The 27,175-nt window shown below is 42.9% G+C and overlaps 1 protein-coding gene across 4 annotated transcripts in view; it reads left to right on the top strand.

Annotated features, from left to right (window-relative positions):
- Positions 1 to 27,175, top strand: part of SLC4A8 (solute carrier family 4 member 8) — a 74,560-nt gene that overhangs the window by 40,382 nt on the left and 7,003 nt on the right. For 2 of the 4 annotated variants that reach the window (XM_077869996.1, XM_077870000.1), the window contains exons 14-24: positions 815 to 1,060; positions 4,278 to 4,383; positions 4,968 to 5,129; positions 7,879 to 7,992; positions 10,974 to 11,135; positions 12,005 to 12,256; positions 15,311 to 15,379; positions 17,191 to 17,364; positions 19,780 to 19,917; positions 25,005 to 25,096; positions 26,268 to 26,314. In XM_077869996.1, the coding sequence (XP_077726122.1) occupies positions 815 to 1,060; positions 4,278 to 4,383; positions 4,968 to 5,129; positions 7,879 to 7,992; positions 10,974 to 11,135; positions 12,005 to 12,256; positions 15,311 to 15,379; positions 17,191 to 17,364; positions 19,780 to 19,917; positions 25,005 to 25,096; positions 26,268 to 26,314 (1,562 nt within the window). Of the gene's footprint in view, positions 1 to 814; positions 1,061 to 4,277; positions 4,384 to 4,967; positions 5,130 to 7,878; positions 7,993 to 10,973; positions 11,136 to 12,004; positions 12,257 to 15,310; positions 15,380 to 17,190; positions 17,365 to 19,779; positions 19,918 to 25,004; positions 25,097 to 25,786; positions 26,080 to 26,267; positions 26,315 to 27,175 lie in introns of those variants that run through there. The other 2 variants (XM_077869999.1, XM_077869997.1) reach the window with 2 other exon arrangements.

Raw genomic sequence — 27,175 nt, 5'->3', positions numbered from 1 at the left:
ACCTGAAGGAAGAACATCATTAGGTCTGTTGTCCTGCCCCCAGGTAGTACCTAAAATAGCAGATCTCTCGGTCTTAACAAGCTTTATCAATGTCCCTCAGTCACTATTGAAATCTTTACTTTTTATCTTTAAAAAAAGTTTCCCTAGCTAATTCAGATTCCTCTATTTTCATTTCAACTCCATTTTAAAAAAAAGACTGTATTTATTTATTCATGAGAGACAGAGAGAGAGAGAGAGAGGCAGAGACACAGGCAGAGGGAGAAGCAGGCTTCCGTGCAGGAGCCCGATGCGGGACTCGATCCCGGAATTCCAGAGGCAAAGGCAGACGCGCAACTGCTGAGCCACCCAGGCATCCCTCAACTCCATTTTTAATTTGACCTGACATGCCCCCTTCATATTCTGGTTGCTAGTGATGGTAGGAACTTGGCAGTGCTCTTGTTTCCCTACTTTTCCCATAAAACCTTTTTTCATTTTGAGTTGGAAGTAGGAGCACGTGGATTAGGGGCCAGCTCCTTTTTTCTAACTGCAAGAATAAGATCTGAATCACGTTGGCCAGTATCGGCAGAAATGGGTGAAGGACAATTCCTTCCTTCTCGCTCCCCATGTCCTTGCCGTGGCAAATGCCACCTGAGGAGCAAATCTCTTGTCACAGCTGTCCCTGGGCAGCATTTAGGAGTGAAGTACAGTCAGAATTAGGGATAAACTGGGTTGCAGTACTGGAATGGGTACTATGAGATGAATTAACCACATTTTTGACCGTTGTTCTCCTAATTCATCCATCCATACTCTCTGATGAGCCTTGGTCTTGTTTCAGAGACTACGCTCTTTCATACCTCTCCCTGCGAGCTTGTATCGGACTATGGACCGCCTTCCTGTGTATTGTCCTCGTGGCAACTGATGCCAGTTCCCTTGTCTGTTACATTACCCGCTTCACAGAAGAAGCGTTTGCCTCCCTGATTTGCATTATTTTCATCTATGAAGCAATAGAAAAGCTGATTCACCTAGCAGAGACCTACCCCATCCACATGCACAGCCAGCTGGACCACCTTAGCCTATATTAGTAAGTATGCTTTCTGCTTGTCTTTTTTTTTTTTTAATTGAGCAGAGGACCTGAGTTTATTGGCTGGATACAGTGTACCAGGCAGTACTTGTAGCTTGTGTCAAGGAATAAGGAAGTGTCTTGACCCTCTCACTGGGAAATAGGGCTCAGAGAGGGAGGTAGAGACCTGGGAGAGGTGCCAGAAGAGAACAGTCAGAAGTGATGATAGAGAGGGTGGATTAAGAGTGAAACTCAGGCGACATGAGAGATGCTTTCCACAGCATGGCTTTCGGTTCAGGCATGAAACAGGAACAGGCCGCAAAGGGAGCAGGGAGAGTTCAAGCTAGTTGTTGGAAGGAACTTCTTACGAGGATTTGTGAGTCCCTGGAGCATGTTACCAAGATTCTCTGCAAGTATGTACAGGCTACTTACTCTTTGGAATAATGAGGTAGAGATATAATAATAATTCATTAGAGATCCACAGATCTCTTACTGTTTCCTAAAGATCTATTTCCTTATCTGGATTTCAACCCAAGAGACTATTGTCTTCACATGTTTAATAGAGTTTGGATCAACTGGAAAAGAACCCCAGTATTTGGCTGTGTTTTCAACCATCTAGGAGCATCTGGTCCTATTAGACATTTCTTCTCTGGAATAGTATTTTCCAAATTATGGCTAAAGTCCCTCAAGCTTTAGCTCTGTACATCAAATTGCCTCCTTTCTGCCTATACATTTCTGATGTGCCATCTAGCCATGGATACGCTTCTATAGATTTCACTTATCCATTTATTAACCTTTTTAAGGTCTGAATTCATTAAAAATTTGTTAATTTTGAAATTATTTTATTACAAAATAACAGCCATTAGGGAGTATGATCTTTAAAGCCTCATGGATTGCCAGTTGGTATTGTGGTAAGGCTCATTCTTTGACCTTTTAAAAAATTATATATTCATATAACAAATATTTATTGAGCACCTACTATGTGCCAGGCACTGTTTTAGGCCATGGAAACATAGGGCACGACAGACAAAGGATCTATCTTCATGAGGCTTATATCCTAGTGGGAGAAGACAGACAAAAGTGAGCAGCCCCAGACTGAGTAGACTTTGGATCTGGATACTGTAATTCTGTGTTAATGAAGCTCAAGATGATATTTTTTCTTAGTTGCATTCCACTGTTGGAACTGTGAAGCTAGAACTCTCCAACTCTTTAAATGATTTTATGTTTTGTGTGGAACTGATTTTTAAATTTTGAATTAATTTTACAAAAGATTTTATTTATTAGAGAGAGCAGGAGAGAGAGAGAACAAGAGCAGGGGGAGGGGCAGAGAGAGAGGGAGAAGAAGACCCCCCCCAGCACCCACTAAACAAGGAGCCTGCTGTGAGGCTCAATTGGGGGACCTCGGGATCATGACCTGAGCTGAAGGCAGATGCTTACTGACTGAGCCACCCAGGCATCCCTGGAATTGATTTTTGAAGAGTTTAGCTTCACAGCAAAATTGAGCAGAAGATGCAGAGAGTTCCCATCTGCCCTCTGCTCCCATGCATGCAGTCTCCCCTGCTACCCCCATCCCCTGTACTAGAGTGGTAAGCTTGTTGCAACCGATGCACTTACGTTGACACATCGTTATCACCCAAAGTCCATAGTTTACATTAGGATTCATTCTTGGTATTATAGGTTCTGTGGGTTTTGATGAATTTATAATGATATATCCACTATTATAGTATCATAGAATAGTTTCACTGCCTTGAAGATCCTCTGTGCCCTGCCTCCTCATCCCTCGCCAGCTACCCCTGGCTACCCCTGATCTTTTTAGCACCTTCATAGTTTTGCCTTTTCCACAATGTCATATAGTTGTAATCATGCTTTCAGACTGGCTTTGTTCACATAGTATTATCTCCTTAAAGGTCTATTATGTCTTTTAATGTCTTGATAGTTTCTTTTTAGTGCTGAGTAATAGTCCATTGTCTAGGTGTATTATAGCTCATTCATTCACCTTCTCAAGGGTATTTTTGTTGCCTCCAAGTTTTAGAATTGATTTTTTTTAAGATTTTTTAATTTATTTATTCATTCATAGAGAGACAGAGAGAGGCAGAGACACAGGCAGAGGGAGAAGCAGGCTCCATGCAGGGAGCCGGATGTGGGACTTGATCCCAGGTCTCCAGGATCACGCCCTAGGCTGCAGACGGTGCTAAGCCGCTGTGTCACCAGGGCTGTCCTGGAATTGATTTTTTTAAAGGTTTATTTATTTGAGAGAGAGCGAGCGAGTGAGTAAGCATGGGTGGGTGGGGGGCAAAGACAAAGTGAGAGTCCCAAGCAGATTCCATGCCAAGTGCGGACTCCAATATAGGGCTTGATCCCACAACCCTGAGATCACAACCTGAGCTGAAACCAATAGTCTGACACTCAACCAACTACACCACCCAGATACACCTGGAGTCAATTTTTTTTGTACCTAAATATAGGACTTTATAGCTTTCCCTATTACTTTTCATTTTGATGATTTCCTCCTATTACAATCTGTTGAGATCTTTTTGTATTTTAATTTTGTCATACTATATCCTTAGAAGGCATGCTCGTTGAATTTACAGATGATACAAAGTATGTGGGAATGGCTATGGTAGTTGTATATCCTCGGAGCCAGTTGAAGCATGAAGCATGTTGGGACTGGGAGGCAACAGGGTGGCCAGGAGAACAAATCTGATCTGATCTGGTCTGGTTAGATGGAAGAGGAGGCCACTGTGGTGGGATACTACCAGGAATAATGCAGTATCAGGAAGAGCTTGCATCACAATTTGGATTTTTAAAGCAAGAATGTGATGGAGCATATGGAGCAGGAGCAGGAGATATCCAAGCTTGCAGGAGATGGTTGAGAGCTGATAGGTGGACCAGGTCCTCCTTGCTCTGTAGATTGAATTCCACAGGAAGGGCCTGAGAGAAAGAAACTAAGCAGGAGACCACCAGGGATCATTCTGGGCACATGAGGTGCCAAGCTTGGTTGTTGGCACAATTTAATTCAAGATCTACATGCTGATCTCTGTCTCTCTTTAGTAATGGCTGATGTGTGGTTGGGTGTGGTTGGGGCTTGTGCGTGGGCCTCGAGCAACAGGACCAACCTCAGGGGCCTGAAGTGGGCCAAGGAGCAGGCCCTGACGGAGCCCCTGGCCCAGTCACGACTGAATGGGTTTCATTGAATATTTGCCTGCTTTTTCAGGAATCTTGCTTTCTCTTTCCTTAGCTGCAGGTGTACTGTCCCAGAAAATCCAAGCAATCATACCCTCCAGTACTGGAAGGACCACCATATCGTGACAACAGAAGTCCAGTGGGCCAATCTGACTGTTAGTGTAAGTCCAGGAGCTGCATTATAGTGCTGGGACCTCCAGGTTTGAGTGCCATGGCCCTTCAGCCAGGTCTGGCATTTTCAAAGATAAAGGTTTTTAAATTTATTTGCACTAGTCTTACTGACCCTTTTCCCCCCTTCAGAAATTCTCTTGTAGTATAAAGAGAAAAGAAGATTTCTCTTCTCTCCCACGTGCCCCTTTCCCAGTGACCCTGCAGGGATATGTGAGCACGAAACCAGGCAGGGCAGGGGGCACCCCCAGGGCTTATGAGACCTGAAGAGCTTTCAGGTTTGGAAGTGCTCGGTCATATACACAATATGAATTGGCAGGGCCCTCCCAGCACTGCATGCTTGCTTGGGACCATCCTGGCTTCATTTCCAAAAGTGCTGAAGGACTAGGAGTCGTCACTGTGCTGGGAAGGGGCCTGTGCAAGCGACCGCGCCACAGTGCACAGAGGGCAGGCAGATGCTGCCGGCAGCCTGCGCTCCCCCACGCTGTGGGGTGACAGTGGGTGGTGGGCTCCAGCAGCCAGAGATGCTGGTTCCCTCGTGCCTGCCTGCTGTCACCCAGGATGCTTGTTCCTCCAGGAATGCCAGGAGCTGCATGGAGAGTTCACGGGATCTGCGTGTGGCCATCACGGACCCTATACTCCTGATGTGCTCTTTTGGTCCTGCATTCTCTTCTTCACCACCTTCATCCTCTCGAGCACTTTAAAGACATTTAAGACAAGCCGCTATTTCCCAACCAGAGTACGTAGCACACTCACACATCTCTTTTGCATTAGAATTCTAATGTAACAGAGTCTATTCTCAGCCTCCATGCTGCCTGCGGAGTGGAGTTGCAGGTGGCAAGCTCCACATGTCCTGGTAAGCCACACCATGGCATTCTCTTCTTCTAGGGTCTGGCAACCTCTCATAAATGTATGGTGAGATGAGGAATTAATACTTAAAAAAGGCGACAGGTGATAAGCACCTTGCTGGCCCATTCAGTAGAGCATGCAACTCTTTTTTTTTTTTTTTTTAAGTAGGTTCCATGCCCTGTATGGAGCCCAACACACGGCTTGAACTCACAAGACCTGGGCTGAGTTGGTATAGCACCTGACTCTCAGGTTAACTGAGTCACCGAGGCCCTCTGAGCATGAGACTCTTGATCTTGGGGTCATGAGTTCAAGCCCCACACTGAGGGTAGAGATTACTTAAAAAAAAAAGTCAGAGGGTTTAAGGTGATTCTCTAAAAGCTATTAATGCTTATTTCCAGAATGCTGTTAAGTTTTCATTTCTAGAATGCTGGGATATGTAGCATGCAATAGCTAGAGCTGGCTCCTAAATATAGTAAATTGGGATAATTAGTTTGGATACATGGGAGACCCTGAAGTCTCTTCCCAGGGATGGCTCTTGTGGCACCTTTGAAATCACTGGTCACATTGATTGCAGCAGCCAAAGTACTCCTGACTCGGTTTCCATGACTGTTTGAAGCTCAGCTGTCTTTCCTGATGCAGATGGCACTGTTTGATCATGACCAGTTTCAGGCCAGAATTAGAGACTGGGTGTAGAGTGGCCAAAAGGGGCCACTTTTACTTTGAAATAGAGTTCAAATCAGGAGAAATGGTGGCTTTTCTATAAGTGCGGGTTTAATCCAGGTATATTTGTAGAGCAGAAAATCCAAATGGGTGGGGAGCTCAGTTGATAAGATATTTATGGTACACACATGTATAGCTAAAACATATTCTTAGATTTCAGTGAGACTACAGAGTAGTTAAGGGAAACACATATTAAGTAAGTTCAGGGTCATTATTTCTAGTCTGGACAAATAGTTAATAAGCAGCAATTCTCTACTAGCTGCTTGCCCAGGCCTGGGTTAAGTGTTAGCGGGTACATTAAAAAAAGTTTTTTCAAAAAAAGATTTTATTTATTCATTTAAGAAAGAGTGTATAACCTTGAGAGAGCACGCATAGGAGGAGGGGCAGAGGGAGAAGCAGACTCCCCGCTGAGCAGGGAGCCCAAAACAGGGCCCTGGGATCATGATCTGAGTCAAAGGCAGACATTTAACCAACTGAGCCATCCAGGTGCCCCCAAAGAAGTTTAAAACATGGTTTCTGCCATCATATAGGAAGGGGAAACACATGAAGCATACAGGTTCATATAAGACATTAGTAGAGAGTTGGGTGTAAGGGCCATAGTAGTTCAGCAGAGAGAAGGGCCATTGCACCCCAGGCTGGTCAGATGAACCCAAGATGGATGGTTCATGAGGGTGGGAGCAGGTACATGTGCAGAGAATTTGTGTAACATTTAGAAGAGAACTAACAAAACCAGGGGCAGGGAGCTGAAAACCTCAGGTTTCAAAGGAAGGCAAAGTCAGGTTAAGATATATTTTGGCTAAGACATATTTTGCTCAATCTCTGTTGTAAATTCAGATTAAGACAGGCAGTGGGCATTCTAGAGGCATTGTATTTTATTAAAGCTACACTAAACTATTAAAGGCCTCTTGGGCACAACACGGTCAGAAGTGCTATAGAGAAAATTAAGCAGGAAAGGAGTTTAGGAGATGCCAGGGTGGAGAGTGGAGGGTGGTGACCAGCTTTAAGTAGCATCAGAGAAGACCTCAAGGAGAAGGTAATGTTTGCATGAGCATAAAGAAGGTGAGGGAGCTACCCAAGAGGTCACCCGGAGAAAAAGCATTCTAGGTAGAGAGATGAGCAAGTACAAAGACCCTAAGGTGGGAGTGGGTCTGGCATGTTTAAGAAACAACAAGGGAGTCCATGGGACTGGAGCAGAGTGAGTGAGTGGAAGAGTTTTAGAGGCTCAGCTCAGAGGGGTGATGATTTCAGTGTGTGGGCTCATAGGCCAGGGGCTTTTGGGTGTTTGCCTCAGTGAAATGAGGATCCATTTCAGGGTTTTTGTGGAGGAGTGACCTGATCCAACTTATGTTTTAAATGATCAGTCTGGCAGCTTTAAAGGAGAACAGAGCAAGGTCAAGGGTCGGCTGTACTTACCAAGACAAGAGCTGATGGTGACCTTGATCTGGGCAGGAGCAGTGGAGGTGGTGAGAGGTGCTCAGAGCCGGGATGTGTTCTGAAGGTAGAGCCAGCAGGACTTGCATGCAGGTAGATGAGGTGTGGGACATGAGGGAGAAGAAGAGTCGATGCTGATGCCAAGGCTCTTCTGGGCTGGCACAAATGGCCCTTGACTGGTCCCAGAAAATCTTATTCCAAGTTCTCAGAACTATTGCTGAAACCCAGCCATGAATGCTCCAAACAGAACTCTTCACAGGGTGGTTACATTAGAGGTTGATGGATAGTCTGTTCTTCCCCCATCATATCGACCCTTTTGGGTATTAACTTGGGCATATTAACATATTTCTATTGTTTAAATATGCTTATATTAATTCAATTATAAAATTAAAGCAGTCTTCTGAGGATTTAAAACCTTTTGTAATACTAAATTCTTTTCTATTGCATTTGACCTAATAAAACATTTTTCCAATCCTTTCTCATGCCAGGTACGTTCCATGGTCAGTGACTTTGCTGTTTTTCTCACTATCTTCACAATGGTGATTATTGACTTTTTGATTGGAGTCCCATCACCAAAACTTCAAGTTCCCAGTGTGTTCAAGGTAAACAGCTTTCAGGGCACTTCATGCCCTCCTGTGGTTTCCTAGAATTTGGTCCTGAGTTAATTTCAAAGGCCTGACAATATCCTAATCCTGTGTTCTGCAGTCCTCTAAATCTGGGCTTTGCTCCTCATTCCTTACCTTTCAGAAGAGTAAACTCTTCAGGCTTGGATGAGTTCAAGCCAGAACCCTAAGGTGATTTAATGAATGAAAAGTTAAGATTTAGAACAATGGAAGGTACACATGTACTTAAATAGATACCACATATGGTGGAATTGTGGGTCCCTGGTTAACAGCCCTTTCATGGAACATCAACTCTCTAAGGGCACTAAGAAGGATAAAGAAGCTAAGTTAGGACTTGTTCCCTGTCTGCAAGGATCTTGCCAGTGAAGAAGTGAGCGAGCCAGGAGGCCTCATCCACACTGTAGCGCCCCTGCTAGAGTAACCAGGGCAGCTCTTCAGCCCTATTTCATTGTTTCTTTGCATAACTCTCTATAATCTATAATATTTTCCCAAAAATGTATACAAAAAAGTGAAAGAAATGGTCATATGTGGGGCTGTAGATCTGTTTCAGTGTAGGAGTACCCAGTAACAGAGAGGCTGGGAAGGTGAGCTCGGTTCAAGAGGGCCCTGTAAGAGCAGAGGGGAGGGAAAGCCTGGGGGTACTCAGTGACCTGAGACGAATCATGAAATGAGAAGACAGGAGAGGCTGGGGAGGAGGAGGAGGAGGGGAATAAAGGGAGTCCTTGACTTATAAACATCCCTGTACCATGTGCCTTTGTCTTCCCTTTCTTTTCCTCTCCCTCCCTGAAATAGGTGGTTAAAAATATCCTTTTCCATATTGCCTGAAAATTTTTTATTTTATTTTGTTAAATGCACTGCAATGCCATCAGTTAGAAATTTGTGGATTAAAAACACCCTCCTTAAAAATATAATTCCTCCAAGAATATGTCATTCTCACCTTTGTTTGGATGAGTGCAATCAGCTTTCTCTCTAATACCTAGCTGAGGTCAGCCCTCCAGGAGGAACGGATTTGGTGTAAAAATAAGTAATTTGAGAACATTAAGCAGTCCTTGGAAAGGTTCCCTGATGGGTAAGCTTAAGATAGTCAGAAGGTACTGAATTTCTGGGACATCTGGGAAGAGGCCTCTGGGAGGTAGGAGAGAGACGAGAAGGGAAAATGGGAGAATGTCAAGGAAAATGTTGCTCATTGGCAGGCCTCACTTTCAGGAAGCAGAGAAGAAATTTTCTTCCTTCTTTCCTTCCCTATTATGTCACTTGGCCCCTAGTGGTTAAGACCCAGTCTGACGGCTAGTACTATTACTAATGTGTTAATGTCAGTCATATTTTTAAAGATTCTTTTAAAATTTATTCATTTGAAAGAGAGGGAGAGTGAGCAAGTGAGAACACAAGCAGGGAGTGGGGGCCAGAAGGAGAGGGAGAAGCAGACTCCCCACTGAGCAGAGAGCCTGATGCGGGGCTCGATCCCAGGACCCCAGAATCATGACCTGAAGGCAGAAGCTGAAGGCAGATGCTTAACCACACCCAGGTGCCCCATCTTAGTCAAACCTTAATAAATTTTTGTGTTGATCTGAGAATTTAACTATCACTTAGAACATTGTTACTAAGGTGACACAGATTCTATAAACTTTCAGAACTTAACCCATTCATAATTTGGGATTTGATGGCATTATTGATGAGTCTTTGAATCCTAGAATCGTGACCAATATGAACCCAACTACTCTGGATGTAACAGTCTTTGCTTTGTCCATTGAGTTGGGGTCAATTCTTCACTAATTTGTGTCCCTGGCCTTTTATCTTCCGTTACTACTTGCCAAACAGGGAGAACTTTTCTTCCCCAGAGTACCCTGGAGGGGGTTTGAGAATCTAGGAGAGTTTAGGTATGTCATGAACACCCAAATAAGATTTATGAACAGTAGTGGTCTTTTTTTTTTTTTTTAAGATTTTATTTATTTATGGATGAGAGACACACAGAGAGAGGCAGAGACAGAGGCAAAAGGAGAGGCAGCCTCCTCACGGGGAGCCCAATGTGAGACTTGATCCCGGGACTCTGGGCTCATGTTCTGAGCCGAAGGCTGATGCTCAACCACTGAGCCACCCAGGCGTCCCAACAGTCGTGGTCTTATTGGAGTATAGGAGGAAGGGTCCTAGACCAAAAAGCTCCTAAGTTCAGTAGTCTTGGGCTCCTCTCTGAGGTCTCTGGTACCTGGGCTCCTGTTTCATTGCTGATGGGAGAAGGCCCTTGGACCAATACAGTCTAAGCCCATGAGATTCCATGCAACTGGCTCTACTTTATCTTTATTTGTGCTATAGACATACATCACATGGCCTCTGGAGGGGAGCAGTCCAGAAATCTGGAGGAGCATAGTAAAAATTATATATATTTGCCTTCATTATAATCGTATTAAATCCTTTTTTATATGAAGCTATTTTTTGACAACAGATTTTGTTATTTTATTTGGGCTAATGTTCAGATAAAGTTGCTTTCTCTGTATGTGGGTTTGGAGAGTTAGGGGAAGGAAGTGAAGGATTAATGAATATTTTACAGGAAGTTGATAATTGAGGATTGACTCAAAGGGAATTTGGAACAAGATCACACATTTCCTAAAGAGTTGCTGTATTTTGGGCAGCCCGGGTGGCTCAGCGGTTTAGCACCGCCTTTGGCCCAGGACATGATCCTGGAGACCTGGGATCGAGTCCCACGTCGGGTTCCCTGCATGGAGCCTGCTTCTCCCTCTGCCTGTGTCTCTGCCTCTCTCTCTCTGTGTGTCTCTCATGAATATATAAATAAAATCTTAAAAAAAAAAAAAGAGTTTCTGTATTTCATGACTTTTTTTTTTTAAGGATTCTCATTTAAGAATAAAAATAATGTGGATATTGTGATTCAGTTGGTTTTGTTTTGCCCCAGTGACTATAGTTAAAATATAAAAATAAAACTTTGGTGTTTTTTTTCCCTCCTTTAGCCAACAAGGGATGATCGAGGGTGGATTATTAGTCCCATTGGCCCCAATCCCTGGTGGACTGTGATAGCTGCAATTATCCCAGCTCTTCTCTGTACCATCTTAATATTCATGGACCAGCAGATCACAGCTGTCATCATTAACAGGAAGGAACACAAGCTCAAGGTAAGAAAAATCCGACCTAGAAGGACAAATGACAACCTATTACTTTTTTTTTTTTACTTTAGGGTAAGCCCATTTAGACCAGGAACTATAGAACCCGAATAAAAGCAGTCGTGGAAGGAGCTCATAAAGGTTTTAGGGGTTTCTAGTCCCTCCGTTAGTGGCAAAGATTGGTTTGGAAATGAAACCAGAGTAGAGCATGATGGAATGGTGTGAAGGGAGCTTAGACTCATTATGTCCTTGCAAACCTGTGGGGAAGGTGGGTGGGCACAGTTCCTTGTGGTCCCTACATGGGCTTATCTTCCTAAGGTTCAGTTCAGGGCTTGGGCCACTGTTGCCTAAATCAGATATTCTCCCATTGGCGTCCATTACTGGGGTTTCCAGACTGAGCCTCAGACCCAAGGATTCTAAGGAGGTAGGGTTGATTCTAATACACTTGTTAGTGAGAGGCTTCATGCCTTCATCTCTGTAGAGTAGGTAAATCCATATTTGTCAAGGATCTGGGAATGTTTGTAAGTAGCCATTTGTCTGTATTGTCTACCATCTAGACACTAGAATCGTCAAGAGGTGGCTTGGCCTCTGGTACTCTGCCAAGAAAAGATGAATCTTTGAGTGTGTGAGACTCAGGGTGAGATCTGGGAACACTTGAATAAAAAATGGATATGGCATGTTTAGGACAGGCTAAGATTTCTTATTTTCTTCTCTGTTCCCTCCAAACCAGGAGGGGCTGGAAGACTCATCTGGGATCCCTGGACCCCTTCTTTCTTACCCATACACCCCTTCCTGCTTTGGGCCTGAGACAATTAGCTCACTGTTCTATGCCCCACTAAAGCCAGCCCACTGGTGGTGACAGAGACTCTGTTTCCCCACAGAAAGGCTGTGGCTACCACCTGGATCTGCTGATGGTGGCCATCATGCTGGGTGTCTGCTCCATCATGGGCCTGCCCTGGTTTGTGGCTGCAACTGTCTTGTCCATCACGCATGTGAACAGCCTCAAACTAGAATCTGAGTGCTCTGCTCCTGGAGAACAACCTAAGTTCTTGGGCATCCGAGAACAGAGAGTGACGGGCCTTATGATCTTTGTGCTGATGGGCTGCTCAGTCTTCATGACGGCCATATTGAAGGTAACCATTCATTCACTTGTTAGAAAATATTTAATGCCTGATTCGTGTCATGAATTCTGTTAGGTACTGAGAATACAGTGATACATGCCAAAGAGATACACATACAAACACCTGCCCTGAAAGAGCTTACTCTAGCAGAGTAAGACAGATAAGATGTAATTAAGGAAGTTAGTTAAGAAAACAAACATGAAGGGTGTCTGGCTGGCTCAGTCAGTGGAGCGGGTGACTGTTGATCTCAGGCTTGTGGTTTTGAGTCCCATGTTAGGTATGGAGATTACTTAAAAATTAAATCTTAAAAAATATGAGGGGCACCTAGGTGGCTCAGTTGGTTAAGTTTCTGACTCTTGATCTCAGTTTGGGGTCTTGAATTCAGGCCCTGCATTGGGCTCCACTCTGAGCATGGAGCCTACTTAAAGAAAGAAAGAAAGAGGAGGAGGGAGGGAGAGTTAAAAAAGAAAGAAAACAAACATGATAGTTATAGACTATGATAAATGATAAAAGGAAATATGTAGTGTTCTATGGTGTGATAGAGAATGAATTAAGGGAGTGTTGTTTTAGTGTGGTCAGAGAAGGTCTCTCTACAGAGATGGTATTTAAGATGGGATGGAGCCAGCCATGCTGTGGATGGTGGGAGATGGCATGGGAGAAAGGAGGAGAGAGCATTCTAGTCAGGCCTGAGGTGGGAAAGAATGATATGTGTTTTAAGAAATATGAAGGCCATGTGGTTTGAGGGCAATGAATCAAGGCAAGAGTGTAGTGAAATGAGAGTGAAGAGCAGGTAGGGGCAGATCATACAGGGCCTTGCTGACTCTGGTAAAGTTAACCTTTGAAGGGTTGACTTTCAGGCAAGGATGTGGTCCATTTAGTATTTTTAAAAGATCACTCTGGTTGATGTCTAGAGAATAAGTTTTTAGGGTAAGGAAAAGTAGAAGCAGAGACACTAGGGAGGCTATTATAGGTGGGAGATGATGGGGACTTGGATAAGGAAGGTGGTAGAAGGAATGGGTAAAAGGGGTGACTTCTCTATATCTTGGAGGCAGATCCCAAGTCTTGCTGGTTGACTGGATGTGGAATGGAGTGGAAAATGGAAAAATGAAAATGCTAGGTTTCTGATTTGACCATCTGGGTGGAGAGTACTGACATTTAAGATGGAGAAGGCTGCATGAAGGAGGAAGTGATTTTGTGATGGGTAGTGGGGCTATGGTCAAGTTTTGGGTGGCAAAACTCAGGAGGCAACTGAGTGAAGAAGCTAGAGGAAGGTTCTGGATTAAAAATATAAATGCAGGAGTCAACAGCACTGAGTGGTATTGAAAGCCATGGGAGTAGATAAGATCACTCAGGGAGAAGGGTAGATATAAAAGAGAAGTCGGACCAGAGGCAAGAGCAGAGTCTAAGGAGCTCCAGTATTTACAAGTTGGGTAGAGGAGTTGACAGCAACAGAGACTCAGAGGAGCTGCCAGAGAGGTGGGAGGGAACCCGGGAGGGTGTGGTATCAGGGAAGCCAAGCAGGGGGAATGTTTCCAGAAGTGGGATTGGTTAGAATCTGCCCAGAAAGATAAAGACTAAACCAAGCCATCGGATTTGGCAACATGGAGGCCTAACATAACTCGACGAGAGCGGATTCAGTGGAATGATAGGGTGGAAGTTGAATTACAGGGAAGCGAAGAGCAAATAGGAGGTGAGAAGTAAAGAGAGCGTGAGCAGACAGCTCTTCAAGAGATTTTTCTATGCAATGGAATGGAACATGCGTAGTGACTGGTGTGAGATACGGGGTTAAAAGAGGATTTTTGGAAAGATGGAAGATACCTCAAATGTGATAAAAATATTTAGTTTTGTGGTTGTAAGGTTTGCATCTGAGAAAAACGGGGTGAAAAGGAAAGCTCCCTGGCTGTACTGCCAAGCCCCAAACACTCTGGAGCACTTACTTGGCTCCCTTGCTTCCTTTCCCCATATTTTTGGTGAATTTTCAACCACCCCAGCCTACACTGCGAGTGCTATTTAAGGGTGACAGCTGAGAGAAATGGGAAAGAGTTTAGAATCATCTTCCTGGCCCCTTACTCTCTGCCCAGTCTTGCCACCTCTCCTCACCCTTCCTACCCCCCACTACTCTGTCCCCAGCCTGGTCCCCACTCCCATGTTTGGTGTAGCTGCCATCTGGAGGAGCCCAAAGTTTGCTGCTCCTCCAGGAAGGTCACACGAGGGCATTGCAGTGGGCACCGCCTGGCCTTCCTAGAACTGGCCCAGAAGGCTTCTTTCAGGGAACCATCATAGTTGTACAAAGTTAGCAGTGAACTGAGATGTCTACTTGCTACCATGAAACAGCATAAAATACAGTGGGCATTTTCTGGTTCTGAGAATTATGTTTGGGAATGTTCTTTAGCCTCAGGATAAAAGCAAGTCAAGTTTAGTCTTCAGCTCTGAGACTTCTCTTGCCTTAATTCCTAGGCCTCCTTTCCCTATCCCATAGATTGCCCTGAAGATTACCGGGATTGATGATGTGATGTGATGTGATAGGTGTGTATGTATAGTCAAGTGCAATATGATGTTGATATTTCTCCCCAAATCATTCCCTCTCTGATACCGCCCCATTCCTGCCCTCAAGTCTCTGGTTAGCAGAAAGGAAACTTTTTAGTCCATGTTAAAATACACCAAATCCCTGAGATGATAGATTATGTAATTAGTGTTAAAAGGTATTAGTTCTATAAAAGAGGGATGTGTGTGCGTGTGCGTGTGTGTGTGTGTGTGTGTCTGCCTGCCTCTCCCCACAGAGGAGGAGGAGCCAGACGGGTAAAATGTGAGGCTTATGATTTAACCAGGACTGGACTACACTTATGTGTAATTATTTTATTTTAGAACAAAATGATTTTTTATCATTGTCAGCTTCTGGTTTTGCTTCTGCTTCTAAATCGTGCAAAGGCAGCAGAAACTGAATGCAACATTTATGCAGTGGTTTTGGGACTTTGTTTCCTTTTTGGAGATTTAAAAGTTTATGTGGTCTTGAGTGTGCTGTGATATCAAATTTAATTTCTGGTCTTTCTGCTCTCTTGTCTTCAGTTTATTCCGATGCCAGTACTCTATGGAGTCTTCCTCTACATGGGAGTTTCTTCACTACAAGGAATTCAGGTATTGCGTGGTTCGGCCAGGGCAACAGCTTCGCAACGGGAGCTCATCTGTCCTGACCAGGGAGGGAAGCTCTCCCAGGGACGCACAAACCCTTTCTTGAGAACTCATTTCCTAGTCTTGCTGGTTAAGCTATTTTAGATGTTTTTTGGGGCATTGGGCAAGTCATTTGGGCAGTCAAGCTGGCATGAGGGGACAAACACCTACAGGATGGCCTGGCTTGATGTCATGGTACCAGTCATTCATTAATTTTTTTTTAAAGATTTTATTTATTTATTCATGAGAGACACACAGAGAGGCAGAGACATGGGCAGAGGGAGGAGCAGGTTCCCTGTGGGGAGCCTGATGCGGGACTGGATCCCAGGACTCGGGGATCATGACCTGAGCCAAAGGCAGATGCTCAACCCCTGAGCCCCCCCGTGTCCCCATTAATTATTTAACAGACAGTTATTAGGCTTCTACACATGGATCACACTAGTTTTAGTGCCAGGCTACAGGGTGAGAGAGGGAGCTTAACTGGGGCACACTGGTGACAAGATTGGCAGTAGTGGGGGCTGCTTCAGGTAAGCAGATATTACCTCCTGTCATGCTCTGCCTTTTCCCATCTGTCAACTCAATCATCTGAGTCCTTTGAACAGAGAAAATCAGGAGCTTGCCACAGATAACTTGGGTATCCCAGATGATACGATAACCTAGTTTCTTCTTCTATTGGTGGCTGCTTTCTCTTTGTTTTTATGGAATGTCCGGTGGTCACTCTTACCCATTGAGTTTTAATGTGATCTTGGGCAGGTTATTGAATCTCTCTGGGTCTCTGTTTGCTTTTTTATTTATTTTTAATTAATTAATTAATTAATTAATTTTATTTTTGAAGATTTTATTTATTTATTTGAGAGAGAGAGCAAGCAAGCACAAGCCAGGAGAAGAGGCAGAGAGAGAGGGAGAGGGAGAAGCAGACTCCCTGCTGAGTGGTAAGCCTGATGCCACACTCCATCCCAGGACCCTGGGATCATGACCTGAGCTAAAGGCAGATGCTTAACCAACTGAGCCACCCAGGTGCCCCTATTCATTTTTTTTAATATAAAGATGATCGGTCATCTGTTCTATATCCAGGTTGTTATGAAGTTTTATTTTATCTTTTTACTCTAAATAATCAGTGAAAAGCTCTAAACTCCTCAAAGAACAAGTAAGAGATCTGGTTTTGATAATAAGCAGAAGATGGAACTGGCTTATTTGGTTTTCAACCCTTTCTGAGAAAGATCTCTCAGGAGCCAGTGTGGTATAGAAGAAAGAAATTTGAACCTAGGATTAGAAAAGATGGATTTAGGGACACCTCGCTTGTTCAGTAGATAGGGCATGTGAGTCTTTTTTAAAAAGATTTTATTTATTTATTCATGAGAGACACACACAGAGAGAGGCAGAGACACAGGCAGAGGGAGAAGCAGGCTCCATGCAGGGAGCCTGACGTGGGACTCGATCAGCCCAGGGCCTGAAGGTAGCGCTAAACCGCTGAGCCACCCGGGCTGTCTGGCATGTGAGTTTTGATCTCCGGGTTGTGAGTTCAAGTGTCATGGGTTGGGTATAGTGATTATTTTTAAAAAATCTTAAAAAAATGATGGATTTTAAATTTTGACTCTGTCATTTACCAACTTCAGCCACATTCAGACTGTACTCTTTGAGACTCAGTTTCCATTTTTGTTCAGTGGAAACAGTGGGTAACCTTTCAGAGCAGGTAATGTAAGAGACATGAATGGGCCTAACAAGGCTTCTGACCCAGAGGAACCTTCTGAAAATAAATGCCAGTTCCCTTCTTTCAGTTCTTTGACCGTCTGAAGCTCTTTGGGATGCCTGCAAAGCATCAGCCAGATTTTATCTACCTTCGGCACGTGCCTCTGCGCAAAGTGCACCTCTTCACCCTCATCCAGCTCACCTGCCTTGTCCTGCTCTGGGTCATCAAAGCATCTCCAGCTGCCATTGTCTTCCCGATGATGGTGAGTTTCAAAAAAAAAATATTTTTAAAAATAGTGATGAAATCTACACAACACAAAATTGATCGTCTTAACCATTTGTGGGGGTACAGTTCAGTGGCATTCGTACGTTTATGTTGTTGTGCAACTATTGCCACCATACATTTCCAGAACTTTTTCATCTTGCAAAACTGAAACTCTGTACCCATTAAACAAGGACTCCCCATTCCTAGTCCCCTAGGAATATACATACCACAGTTTGTTTATCTGTACATTCATTGATAGACATTTGGATTGCTCCAACTCTCTGGCTATTGTGAATAATGCTACTGTGAACATGAATTGTACACATAGCTGTTCCTGTTCCCGCTTTCAGTTCTTTGGAGTATATACCTAAAAGTGGATTGCTGGATCATATGGTAATTCCACTTTTAATTTTTTGAAGAATGGCTGCGCAATTTTATAAGTACATGGGGTTCCAGTTTGTCCACATCTTTGCCAACAGTTATTTTCTGCTTTGGGGGTTTTAGTTTTGTTGTTGTTTTTTGGTTAACAGCCATCCTAATGTAGGTGAAGTGCTAACTCATTTCTATTTGCATTTCCCTAGTGACTAGTGAGGTCGAGCACTTTTTCATGTGCTTATTGACTATCTGCATATCTTCTTTGGAGAGTGTCTATTCAAATCCTTTGCCCATTTTTTAATCAGATTGTTGGTGTTTTTTATTGTTGAGTTTTAGGAGTTCTCGATCTATTCTGGATATTAATCCCTTCTTGATGGCGAGTTTCATGGTTGGCTCTTGCAGGAGCAGCATTGTTTTGGGACCTTGAAGTGTGGATACATGTGTAGCAGCTTGCCATGTTTACCTTCAAGTCTGGGCCAGTCTTCCTTCCTCCCTAACTTCCTTTCTCTTACCTCTCTCTCATGAATCTGACATGGAGAGGATTCTTCATGTTTGTAAAATTTGCCTACTTCAAAGCAACATAGTTGCAGTTTAGAATTTATTGCAATGTGCCTGGAGTGGTGGAAACATACTGTTTTAAGCCACTGGAAGAGAGGAAGAAGTTGGCCCAGCACCGAGAAGTGATTGGGACATCCTTACCTCCTCTACCTCCTCTCGGACCAAAGCAGAGGCTTCGGAAAAGGGAGTAGGGAAGCTGACCTGAGTGTGGTGCAGCAGGTGACAAGCTGCTTCCTGCCACCAGGGTGAGGATGAAATTCTTGCCACCTGACGTCCTTGCTGTCTCCTCTTCTCCTCTTGTTATTACCTTCCCCTCTCTGGCTCACCCTGTGTCACGAGGATGCTGAGCATTCCATGGACTGTTTGAAAATGACCCAAAGGATGGGCCTCTAGAGAGAAAAGGCAGTGAGACTAATGTTTGGTACTTGTTCAGGGACTTTTGAACTCTATCTTACTGGGAGAATACTCAAGGGTGAGGAAACGGGGGTCAGGGACCCTTCTCCCCTAATCTCCTACACCTATGCCTCCTGATGGGTCCCTGGATTTTGTTGGAGTGCATGTAGGTTTCTGCATTTGGGTGTTATATTCAGGGGTTGACCGTTTGGTTAAAGAAACAGCAAATTCCTGATGACCCCTTGGAAGGGATACTATCAATTTTGGATTTATTGAGAAAGTAGTTATGTAAATGAGGGAGAAATGTGGTTGAACATAAAAAGCCTGATTTGCCTCATTCCTTGTCCAGCCACCAGATGTAGCTGGTGAACACCAGTCAATCCAAGCCGGTCATTCCGGGTTATTATTAATTCCCCTTTGGCAGAAATGGCCTTTTATGGGAAAAAAAGTGGAGCAGCAGTTGAGGCGCCCTGTCCGATGTACAACTGAGGAAATTAGATGTCGGATTTTAGGCAAGTACTTTCTCTCCCTGGGCCTCAGTTTCCTCATTTACAAAAAAGAGTGTCAGGCCGGTCCAAAGGGCAGAGATGCAAAACACTAACGATTCATGATGCAGGCATAAAGCAAGGATTCTGTATAGGCAGGAGGATTAGAGGGAATTCAGATGGTCCTTCGAAGTCCCTCCTGCCGCGGTGAGGCATGCTTGGGCTGCGCGTGGCTGGCCTCATCGTAGCTGTGCTCTGGCAAAAGCTCTCTATCCCAAGGCTCACCACAGGGAAAGGCAACTCTTTGGGGCATCTGAGGATGAGGGGTTTCTCTTTTCAATGAGGGCATTTAAATTGCTTGCTCTCTAAGTTGTAGGGTTGTTAGGATGATAGTTAAATAAAACATCTTAGAGAAAACACTCACCTTAGTATCTGGTACAAAGAAGCTACTCCGTAATAGGTCCCTAATAGGCAACTGTTACGATTACTATGGATTTGCTCTTCCTTGAAATGCCCTTGGGTGCTGTGAAAGTAAGACTTTACTTTTTTAATTCCAGGAAGGAAATGAGCTCCTTTAATTCCCTCTTTTTATTTTTCTTCAGGTTTTGGCGTTGGTTTTCGTCAGGAAAGTCATGGATCTCTGTTTCTCTAAACGAGAGCTAAGCTGGTTAGATGATCTCATGCCTGAAAGTAAAAAGAAGAAGTTGGATGATGCCAAAAAGAAGGCCAAGGAGGAAGAGGTCATAGTTCTTGCACCAACTGTACACTCCGGGGCAGCCTCAAGTTACAGAACATAGGAAGGGCCACATGAAAAGTCAGCATGTCTGGAATCCCAAGGGTTATATTTAGGAGCTGGGAAGAGAACTCCAAAGATGTTCTTAGCTGAGAATGGATTAAGGATTCTTGTCCCTGTCTGTCCTTTATTTTTGAACCCAATAATCAGTTGTTTTTTACTGTGTTTGTCTACAGTCTACTCACCAGGTTCATACTTAGAATATGAACATAGTGTCTGCTCTTATTATCAGATCTAATGGTTCGTGTTCCCCCAAAAGGCCTAATTTGACAACTATACAAAACCTATTATTTGTTATGTACCTAATTGCAGATGGTGTCATGGTTGGCACCAGGCAAAGATAACTCGCATAGGACTTTCTGTGCTCCCTCTTTTCCCTCAGCACTTGGCATCTGCTATCCACACAATGGACCCTCAATCAATGGCTTGTACGTGCCAAGAATGGATGTGTAGCAAACTGAAAATACCAGACCAAGAAATGAATGAGCCAGAAAGTGTTTCCAAATACAGTTAGTGCCTGAAATAGTGTCCATTGAAATCCTTTTTAAATGACATTTTTTCCTAATATCTTGAATTTTTAAAATCTTGTATTATTTTTTCCCAGCTTTATTGAGATATAATTGACATATAACACCATGTACAACATAATAATTCGCTATATGTATAGACTGAAATGATCACCACAGTAGAGTTCGTTAACACGTTCATCACCTCACATAGTCATACATTTTTTTTGTGGCGAGAATTTTTAAAATTACTCTCTCCGCAACTTTCAAATACACGATACAGTGTTGTTAACTATAATCACCATGCTGTACATTATATCCGCAGAACATATTCATCTTATAACTGAAAGTTTGTACCCTTTGACCACCTTCACCCATTTCTCCCATCCCCAGCAACAACCAATCTGTTTTCTGTTTCTTTGACTTCAATTTTTTTTGGATTCCACAAATAAGTGAGATCATATAATATTTGTCTTTCTCTGTGTGCCTTATTTCACTTAGTATAATGGCTTCAAGTTTCATTCATGTTGTTGCAAATGGCAAGATTTCCTTCTTTTTTATGGCTGAATGATATTCAGTTGTGTGTATATATGTAGATATGTTACCTTTTCATCCACTGATGGACACTTAGGTTGTTCCCATGTCTTGGCTATTACAAACAATGCTGCAATGACCTCTTTTCGAGATAGTAATTTCATTTCCTTTGGATATATATATTCAGAAATGGAATTGCTGGACCATAGAGTAGCTCTAATTTTAACTTTTTGAGGAACCTCCATGCTGTTTTCCAGAGTGGTTGTACCACTTTGCATTCCCACCAACAAGGTGGGAGGTAAGAGGGTTCCTGTTTCTCTGCATCTTTGCCAGAACTTACCTCTTATCTTTTTGGTAATAGCCACTCTGACAGGTGTGGAGTATGATCTCATTGCAGTTTTGATTTAAATTTCACTAATTAATTATTAGTGATATTAAGTACATTTTCATGTACCTTCCAGCCATTTGTATGTCTTCTTTGGAAAAATGGCTATTTAGGTCCTTTGCCTATTTTTAAATCGGATTATTATTATTTTTGCAATTGAATTGTATGTATTCCTTACATATTTTGGATATTAACTCCTTACCAGAGATGCGATTTGCAGATGTTTCCTCCCATTTCATAGTTTGCCTTTTCATGGTCAGTTGGTCATTTATTTTGCTGCAGAGAAGGTTTTTAGTTTGATTTAGTCCCGCTTGTTTATTTTTGCTTTTGTTCCTTGCACTTTTGGTGTCATATCCACGAAATCATTGCCAAGAACAATGTCAAAGAATTTTCCCCTATATTTTCTTCTAGGAGCTTTAGTGTTTCAGGTTTTACATTTAAGTCTTTAATAACATTTCGAGGTGATTTTTGTGAATGGTGTAAGATGGAGATCCAGTTTCATTCTTCTGCTTGTGAATATCCAGTTTTCCCAGTAATACTTATTGAAGAGACTATCCTTTCTCCTCCAAATATTCTTGGCTCCCTTGTCAAATATTAGTTGACCATATATGCTTGGGTTTATTTCTGGGATCCTAAGTCTGTTACATATGTCCATTTTCTATTATTAAGTGAGTTAAAAAAAAAAAAACCAAAACATTTTATTTATTTATTTATTTGAGAGAGGGAGGAAGGGAGAGAGCCCAGAGGGGGAGAAAGAGGGAAAAGCAGACTCCCTGCTGAGCAGAGAGCATGATGCAGTACTCAGTCCTAGGACCCTGAGCTCATGATCTGAGCTGAAGGAGCTGCTGAACTGACTGAGCCACCAAGGCACTCCTATTAAATGACTTTTAACAATTATAAGCACAAAAGCAGTGGAGGAAAACTTTAAAGAGAAGAGTGATAGAAATCACTACATAAAATATGAAGCTTTCAAGCATCCCAAAACTCTATAAATAAAATTTTTATTTTATTTTATTTTATTTTTATTTTTTTAAAAGATTTTATTTATTTATTTATTCATGAGAGACACACGCAGAGAGAGAGAGAGAGAGGCAGAGGGAGAAGCAGGCTCCATGCAGGGAGCCTGACGTAGGACTCGATCCCCGGTCTCCAGATTCATGCTCTGGGCTGAAGGCGGTGCTAAACCACTGAGCCACCCGGGCTGCCCTAAATAAAATTTTTAAATTACATATATACACAGAGGCACGTACGCACGGACACAGAGGGATACCTCATTTTATTGTGCTTCACTTCATTGCACTTCATAAATAATGTTTTTTTTACAAATTGAAAGTTTGTGGCAACCCTGTGTTAAGTCAGTCTATCAGCAGCACCATTTTCCCAGCAGCATTGCTTACTTTGTGTCCCTGTGTCATCCTTTGGCAATTCTTGCAGTATTTTGATCTTTTTCATTATTATTAAACTTCTTATGGTGATTTGTGATTAGCATTTATGATTCATTGAAAGCTCGGATAGGGACCCCTGGGTGGCTCAGTGGTTGAGGGTCTGCCTTTGGCTCAGGTCATGATCCCGAAGTCCTGGGATCGAGTTCCGCATCGGGGTCCCTGCAGGGACCCTGTTTCTCCTTCGGCCTGTGTGTCTGTCTCTCTCTCTGTGTTTCTCATGAATAAATAAAATAGCATTTTCTAGCAATAAAGTATTTTTAATTAAAGCATGTAAATTGTTTTTAGACCTAACATTTCTTTTAGATACTTAATAGACTATAGTATAGTGTAAACATAACTTTTATATGCACTGGGAAATCAAAACATTTGACTCACTTTATAGTGGTAGTCTGGAACCAAACCCATAATATCTCTGGGGTATGCCAGTACATACATACACACATACGTACATTTATTTGCTGATTTATATAAAATTTTAGGTAGCGATATGTTTGAAGAAGAAAATAAGGAGGGAGGGAATTACTTTGTTTAGGGTGGTCGGGAATGACTGTAAGGAGATATCTGAAATCTGAATAAAGTGAGGGCAAGTCGTGAAAGTATCCGGGAGTAGGAATTTTCCAGTTCAGGGGCACGCAAAGGCAAAGGTTTTGAGGCAGGAATGAGCTCGGTGTGGTTAAAGGACATGAGAAAGCCAGAGCCCGGACGTAGCTGGACACCAGAAACCTGTGGCAGCAGCTCAGGCAAGAGGTGCAGGTGGCCGAGGCTAAGGGAGGAGGAGGAGAAGCGGCTGCCCTGGGGACTTCTTGTGAAGAGAGAGGTGGCCGGTTCTGCTAATGTACAGTGAGCAGGGGTGAAAGAGTCGAATCAAGGCGTCCTAGACTTTGGGAGTGAACAATTGGATAAGTGACTGTGCTACTTATTAAGCAGTTTGGGGAGGAAAATCAAAGCATCTCTTTGGATGTTAATTTTGGGGTGGGCAGGAAACACTATACTCCTTATTTTCCAAAATTTACTTTATAAAGTTATTTTGAAAACTAAACGAAAGAAAAAAAATAATGAAGACCCCGCCCACAAATGTTATATCGGCATCCAGTATTGTTTATTACTTTATGTTCTCTCTAAGTCCTTAACATAGTTTTCATATAACTGTAATAATTGTTTATTTGAGGGGAACAAAGGTTTTTTTTTTCCCTTTCAACTTGATCTCATAAGACACTTTCATGTTTCTATACATCTATATAATAAACAGTCATATTTATTGTTTTAATGACTGTATAATATTCTGTAGTAGAGCATAATATCCTATAGTATTTTCTTATAATTAAGCTTTCTTCCTTTGTTAAAATTTATAGTTGTTTTAGGATTTATTACTAATCACACTACCTTAAACATATTTGTACAAAATTTTTCTCTGTAACTGTTTTCTTTAGATTAGTGGGAATATTTTTTTTTTAAACTTTTTGTTATGGGACATTCAAGCATATCCACCCAAAAGTAGAAAGAACAGTCATTATTCATATTTCCCCAATTGCCGTCTAATTTTTTTTTAACAATCTCTTTATTCGAATCAGGGTCCAAATAAGGTCTATATATTACAATGGTTGATGTTTCTTAAATCTCCTTAGTATCTTTTGTATTTTTTTTCTTTCTGTTGAAGAAACTGGATCTGTGACCTTTAGGATTTTCCACCATTTAGATTTCACTGTGTCCCTTGGTGACATTTAACAATATGTTCTCTGTTCTCTATATTTCCAGTAAATTGGTAGTTGGCTCTAGAGGCTTATTCAGAATCATTTTCTTTTACCTTTTAAAAAATACTATTCCAGGGCAGCCCCGGTGGCTCAGTGGTTTAGCGCCTCCTTCAGCCCAGGGCATGATCCTGGAGACCCGGGGCCGAGTCCCATGTCGGGCTCCTCTCTCTCTCTCTCTCTCTCATGAATAAATAAATAAAATATTAAAAAAAATAAAAAGTACTATTCCATAGGTACAAATAATCTGGTTCTCTCTTTTTTGGTGACAAGCCAAATTATGAAAGAACATAAGTACACCTTTCTATAATAAATGTGAGAGAAATTAGGTAGAAATTGTGGTGAGAGAAATATGGGTGATGTGGACTCACGGTTTTACTTGGTCTAAGACAGAATAATGTCTTCTTCTCTTGCAGGAGGCTGAGAAAATGTTAGAAATGGGGGGAGACAAGTTCCCCTTGGAGAGCAGGAAGTTACTAAGTAGTCCTGGAAAGAGCAACAGTTTCAGGTAAAACTCCATAAACACCAGGAAATTTATTGTTTTGGTTATTCTGTAAACATGTGGGTTTGTGGTGGAGGTGGTGGCAAACATACCTGATGGCATAAAGAGCTGACGTTCAGCCTCCCAGCCCCAACCTGGGAAAACACCTTTCCTTTCTTGGTTTACTGAGCACCTGCTCTGTGCCAGATGCCACACCAGGTGTTGGGAATCACAAGAACAGAGGTAAGGGAGCCCATGTGCTAAGCACCTTCTCTGTGCTGGGAATGTGCTAGAAGCTTTATTAGATATTCTCATTTAATCTTTACAACAACTCTCTGATAAAAGTCATGTTATCCATGTTTGTACAATCAGGAAACAGGCTTGGAGGGGTTTAGGGAATTTGCCCAAGGTCACAACACTGCTAAATAGAAAGTTTAAGATTCAAACCCTGGCCTTTTATTCTTCAGGTCAGTACTCCCTTTCCTTTCCCTGCCATTTTCCAGAGATGGATAGGATGTGGCCTTTGTTTCCAGAGAGTCCTCAACCTGGGGGGTGTGAAATTCCCATGCTTGGGTGAGCCTTTGGTAAGGAGCAGAGGCAGCCCCTCCAGTGTGACTCAGGGCATCTGTGGTCCTAGGAGCCAAGGGGGCTACTGAACTGGGGTCTCCCAAATTCCTTACTTCTGCCAGTAATCAGAGCCCCCCCCTTCTTGAGCAGTTATTGCTCACCACAGGTCACAAGGCGCTGAATTGGTCCATTTGTGGCTTCGTTCCTGGCATTTTGTTTCCACTGTGGAAGAGGTACACATAAACTGGAAGAAGCCCAGAGGCCGAGAGGGGGCAGAAAAGGAAGAAAGGGGATTTGGATCATGTAGCTCCTAGATAATTTATTGCCGAATCATTGAACTGATTGTGGTTCATACTGATGGGGAATGAGGAAAATCTTGTCTTTGGTATTTAGAAATTTTTGATTTATTTGTCTTTGATAAATAAAAATAGATACTTAAGCAATGTGATGTTTTGCCTATATGTACACATTGTGAGATGATTACTACAATCAAACTAATAACATTTTCATTACCTCCTATAGTTACTATTCTTTGTGTATGTGTGTGTGTGTGTGTGTGTATGTGTGGTGAGAACACTTGAGATCTACTTTCTTAGCAGACTTCATGTGTACAGTACATTACTGTTAACAGTGACCGTGCTGCATATATAGGTCCTCAGAACTTACTCCTAACTGCAGGTTTGTACCCTTTGATCAACAGCTCCCCTTTTCCCCTGCTCCCAGCCTCTGGGAACCACCATTCTACTGTCTGTTCCTATGAGTTTGACTTTTTGGGTATGACTAACCCCCAGGAAATGGAATCTCTGGACCTTAATAAACTTTCTACAACTTGTGAAGGAAGTAGCCATAGACTTTGAATTCTCTGGTAGCAAAAGAGGAGCAGTGCTCCCTCTCTGCTGGGTTACTGCCTCCCCTCCTGGCCTTTTAAAATGAGACTGTCTGGCTTGTAGAAAATTTCCCAGTACTCTGGGTGCTAGGAGACCAAGGACTCTGGATGCAAGGCCTTGATTCTCCATCTACTGACATTTGACCTTGGACGATCACTTAGCTCTGGGAGCTTTGGTTTCTGTACTTTCAAAAGAAGGATGTGAATAATCTCTGATTTGATAGTTAAGATAATATATTGTGAGAGTCCTTTGTAAACCAGGAATGGAAAACATTCGGCCATGTAAGTGAGAAAACTTAGCACCATGAAGAATGCTTAGCACCACGCTTGGCACACGGCGAGCTTGGCACACAGCAAGCACTCAGTAGGTGGTAGCTCCTGAGGCTGTCATCAGCCCCCCAGAGGGGCCCTTTGAAAGAGGGCAGGATTGTGGGGGCAGAGCTGCCTGCCTCTCAGAGCCCCAGCTGAGCCCTTAGCACCACCTCGTGGGCCACCTTGCCTCCCTACGTTCCAGTCATCCAGCTCCTGGTGCTGCCGAGAGCTGTTAGCTGAGCTCCCTCAGGCTTACTCTTTCCCATGCGGTGACGTGCTGATCATTCTAGACTGATATGTGTATTATATCTGTATGTCCTACATTTACTGTCCTAAGCATT

This window comes from Canis aureus, chromosome 25 (genome assembly GCF_053574225.1).
Source record: "Canis aureus isolate CA01 chromosome 25, VMU_Caureus_v.1.0, whole genome shotgun sequence".
Lineage (NCBI taxonomy): Eukaryota > Metazoa > Chordata > Mammalia > Carnivora > Canidae > Canis > Canis aureus.
The sequence above is the reverse complement of the archived record's forward strand: the minus strand, read 5'-3'. Positions and strand labels throughout refer to the sequence as shown.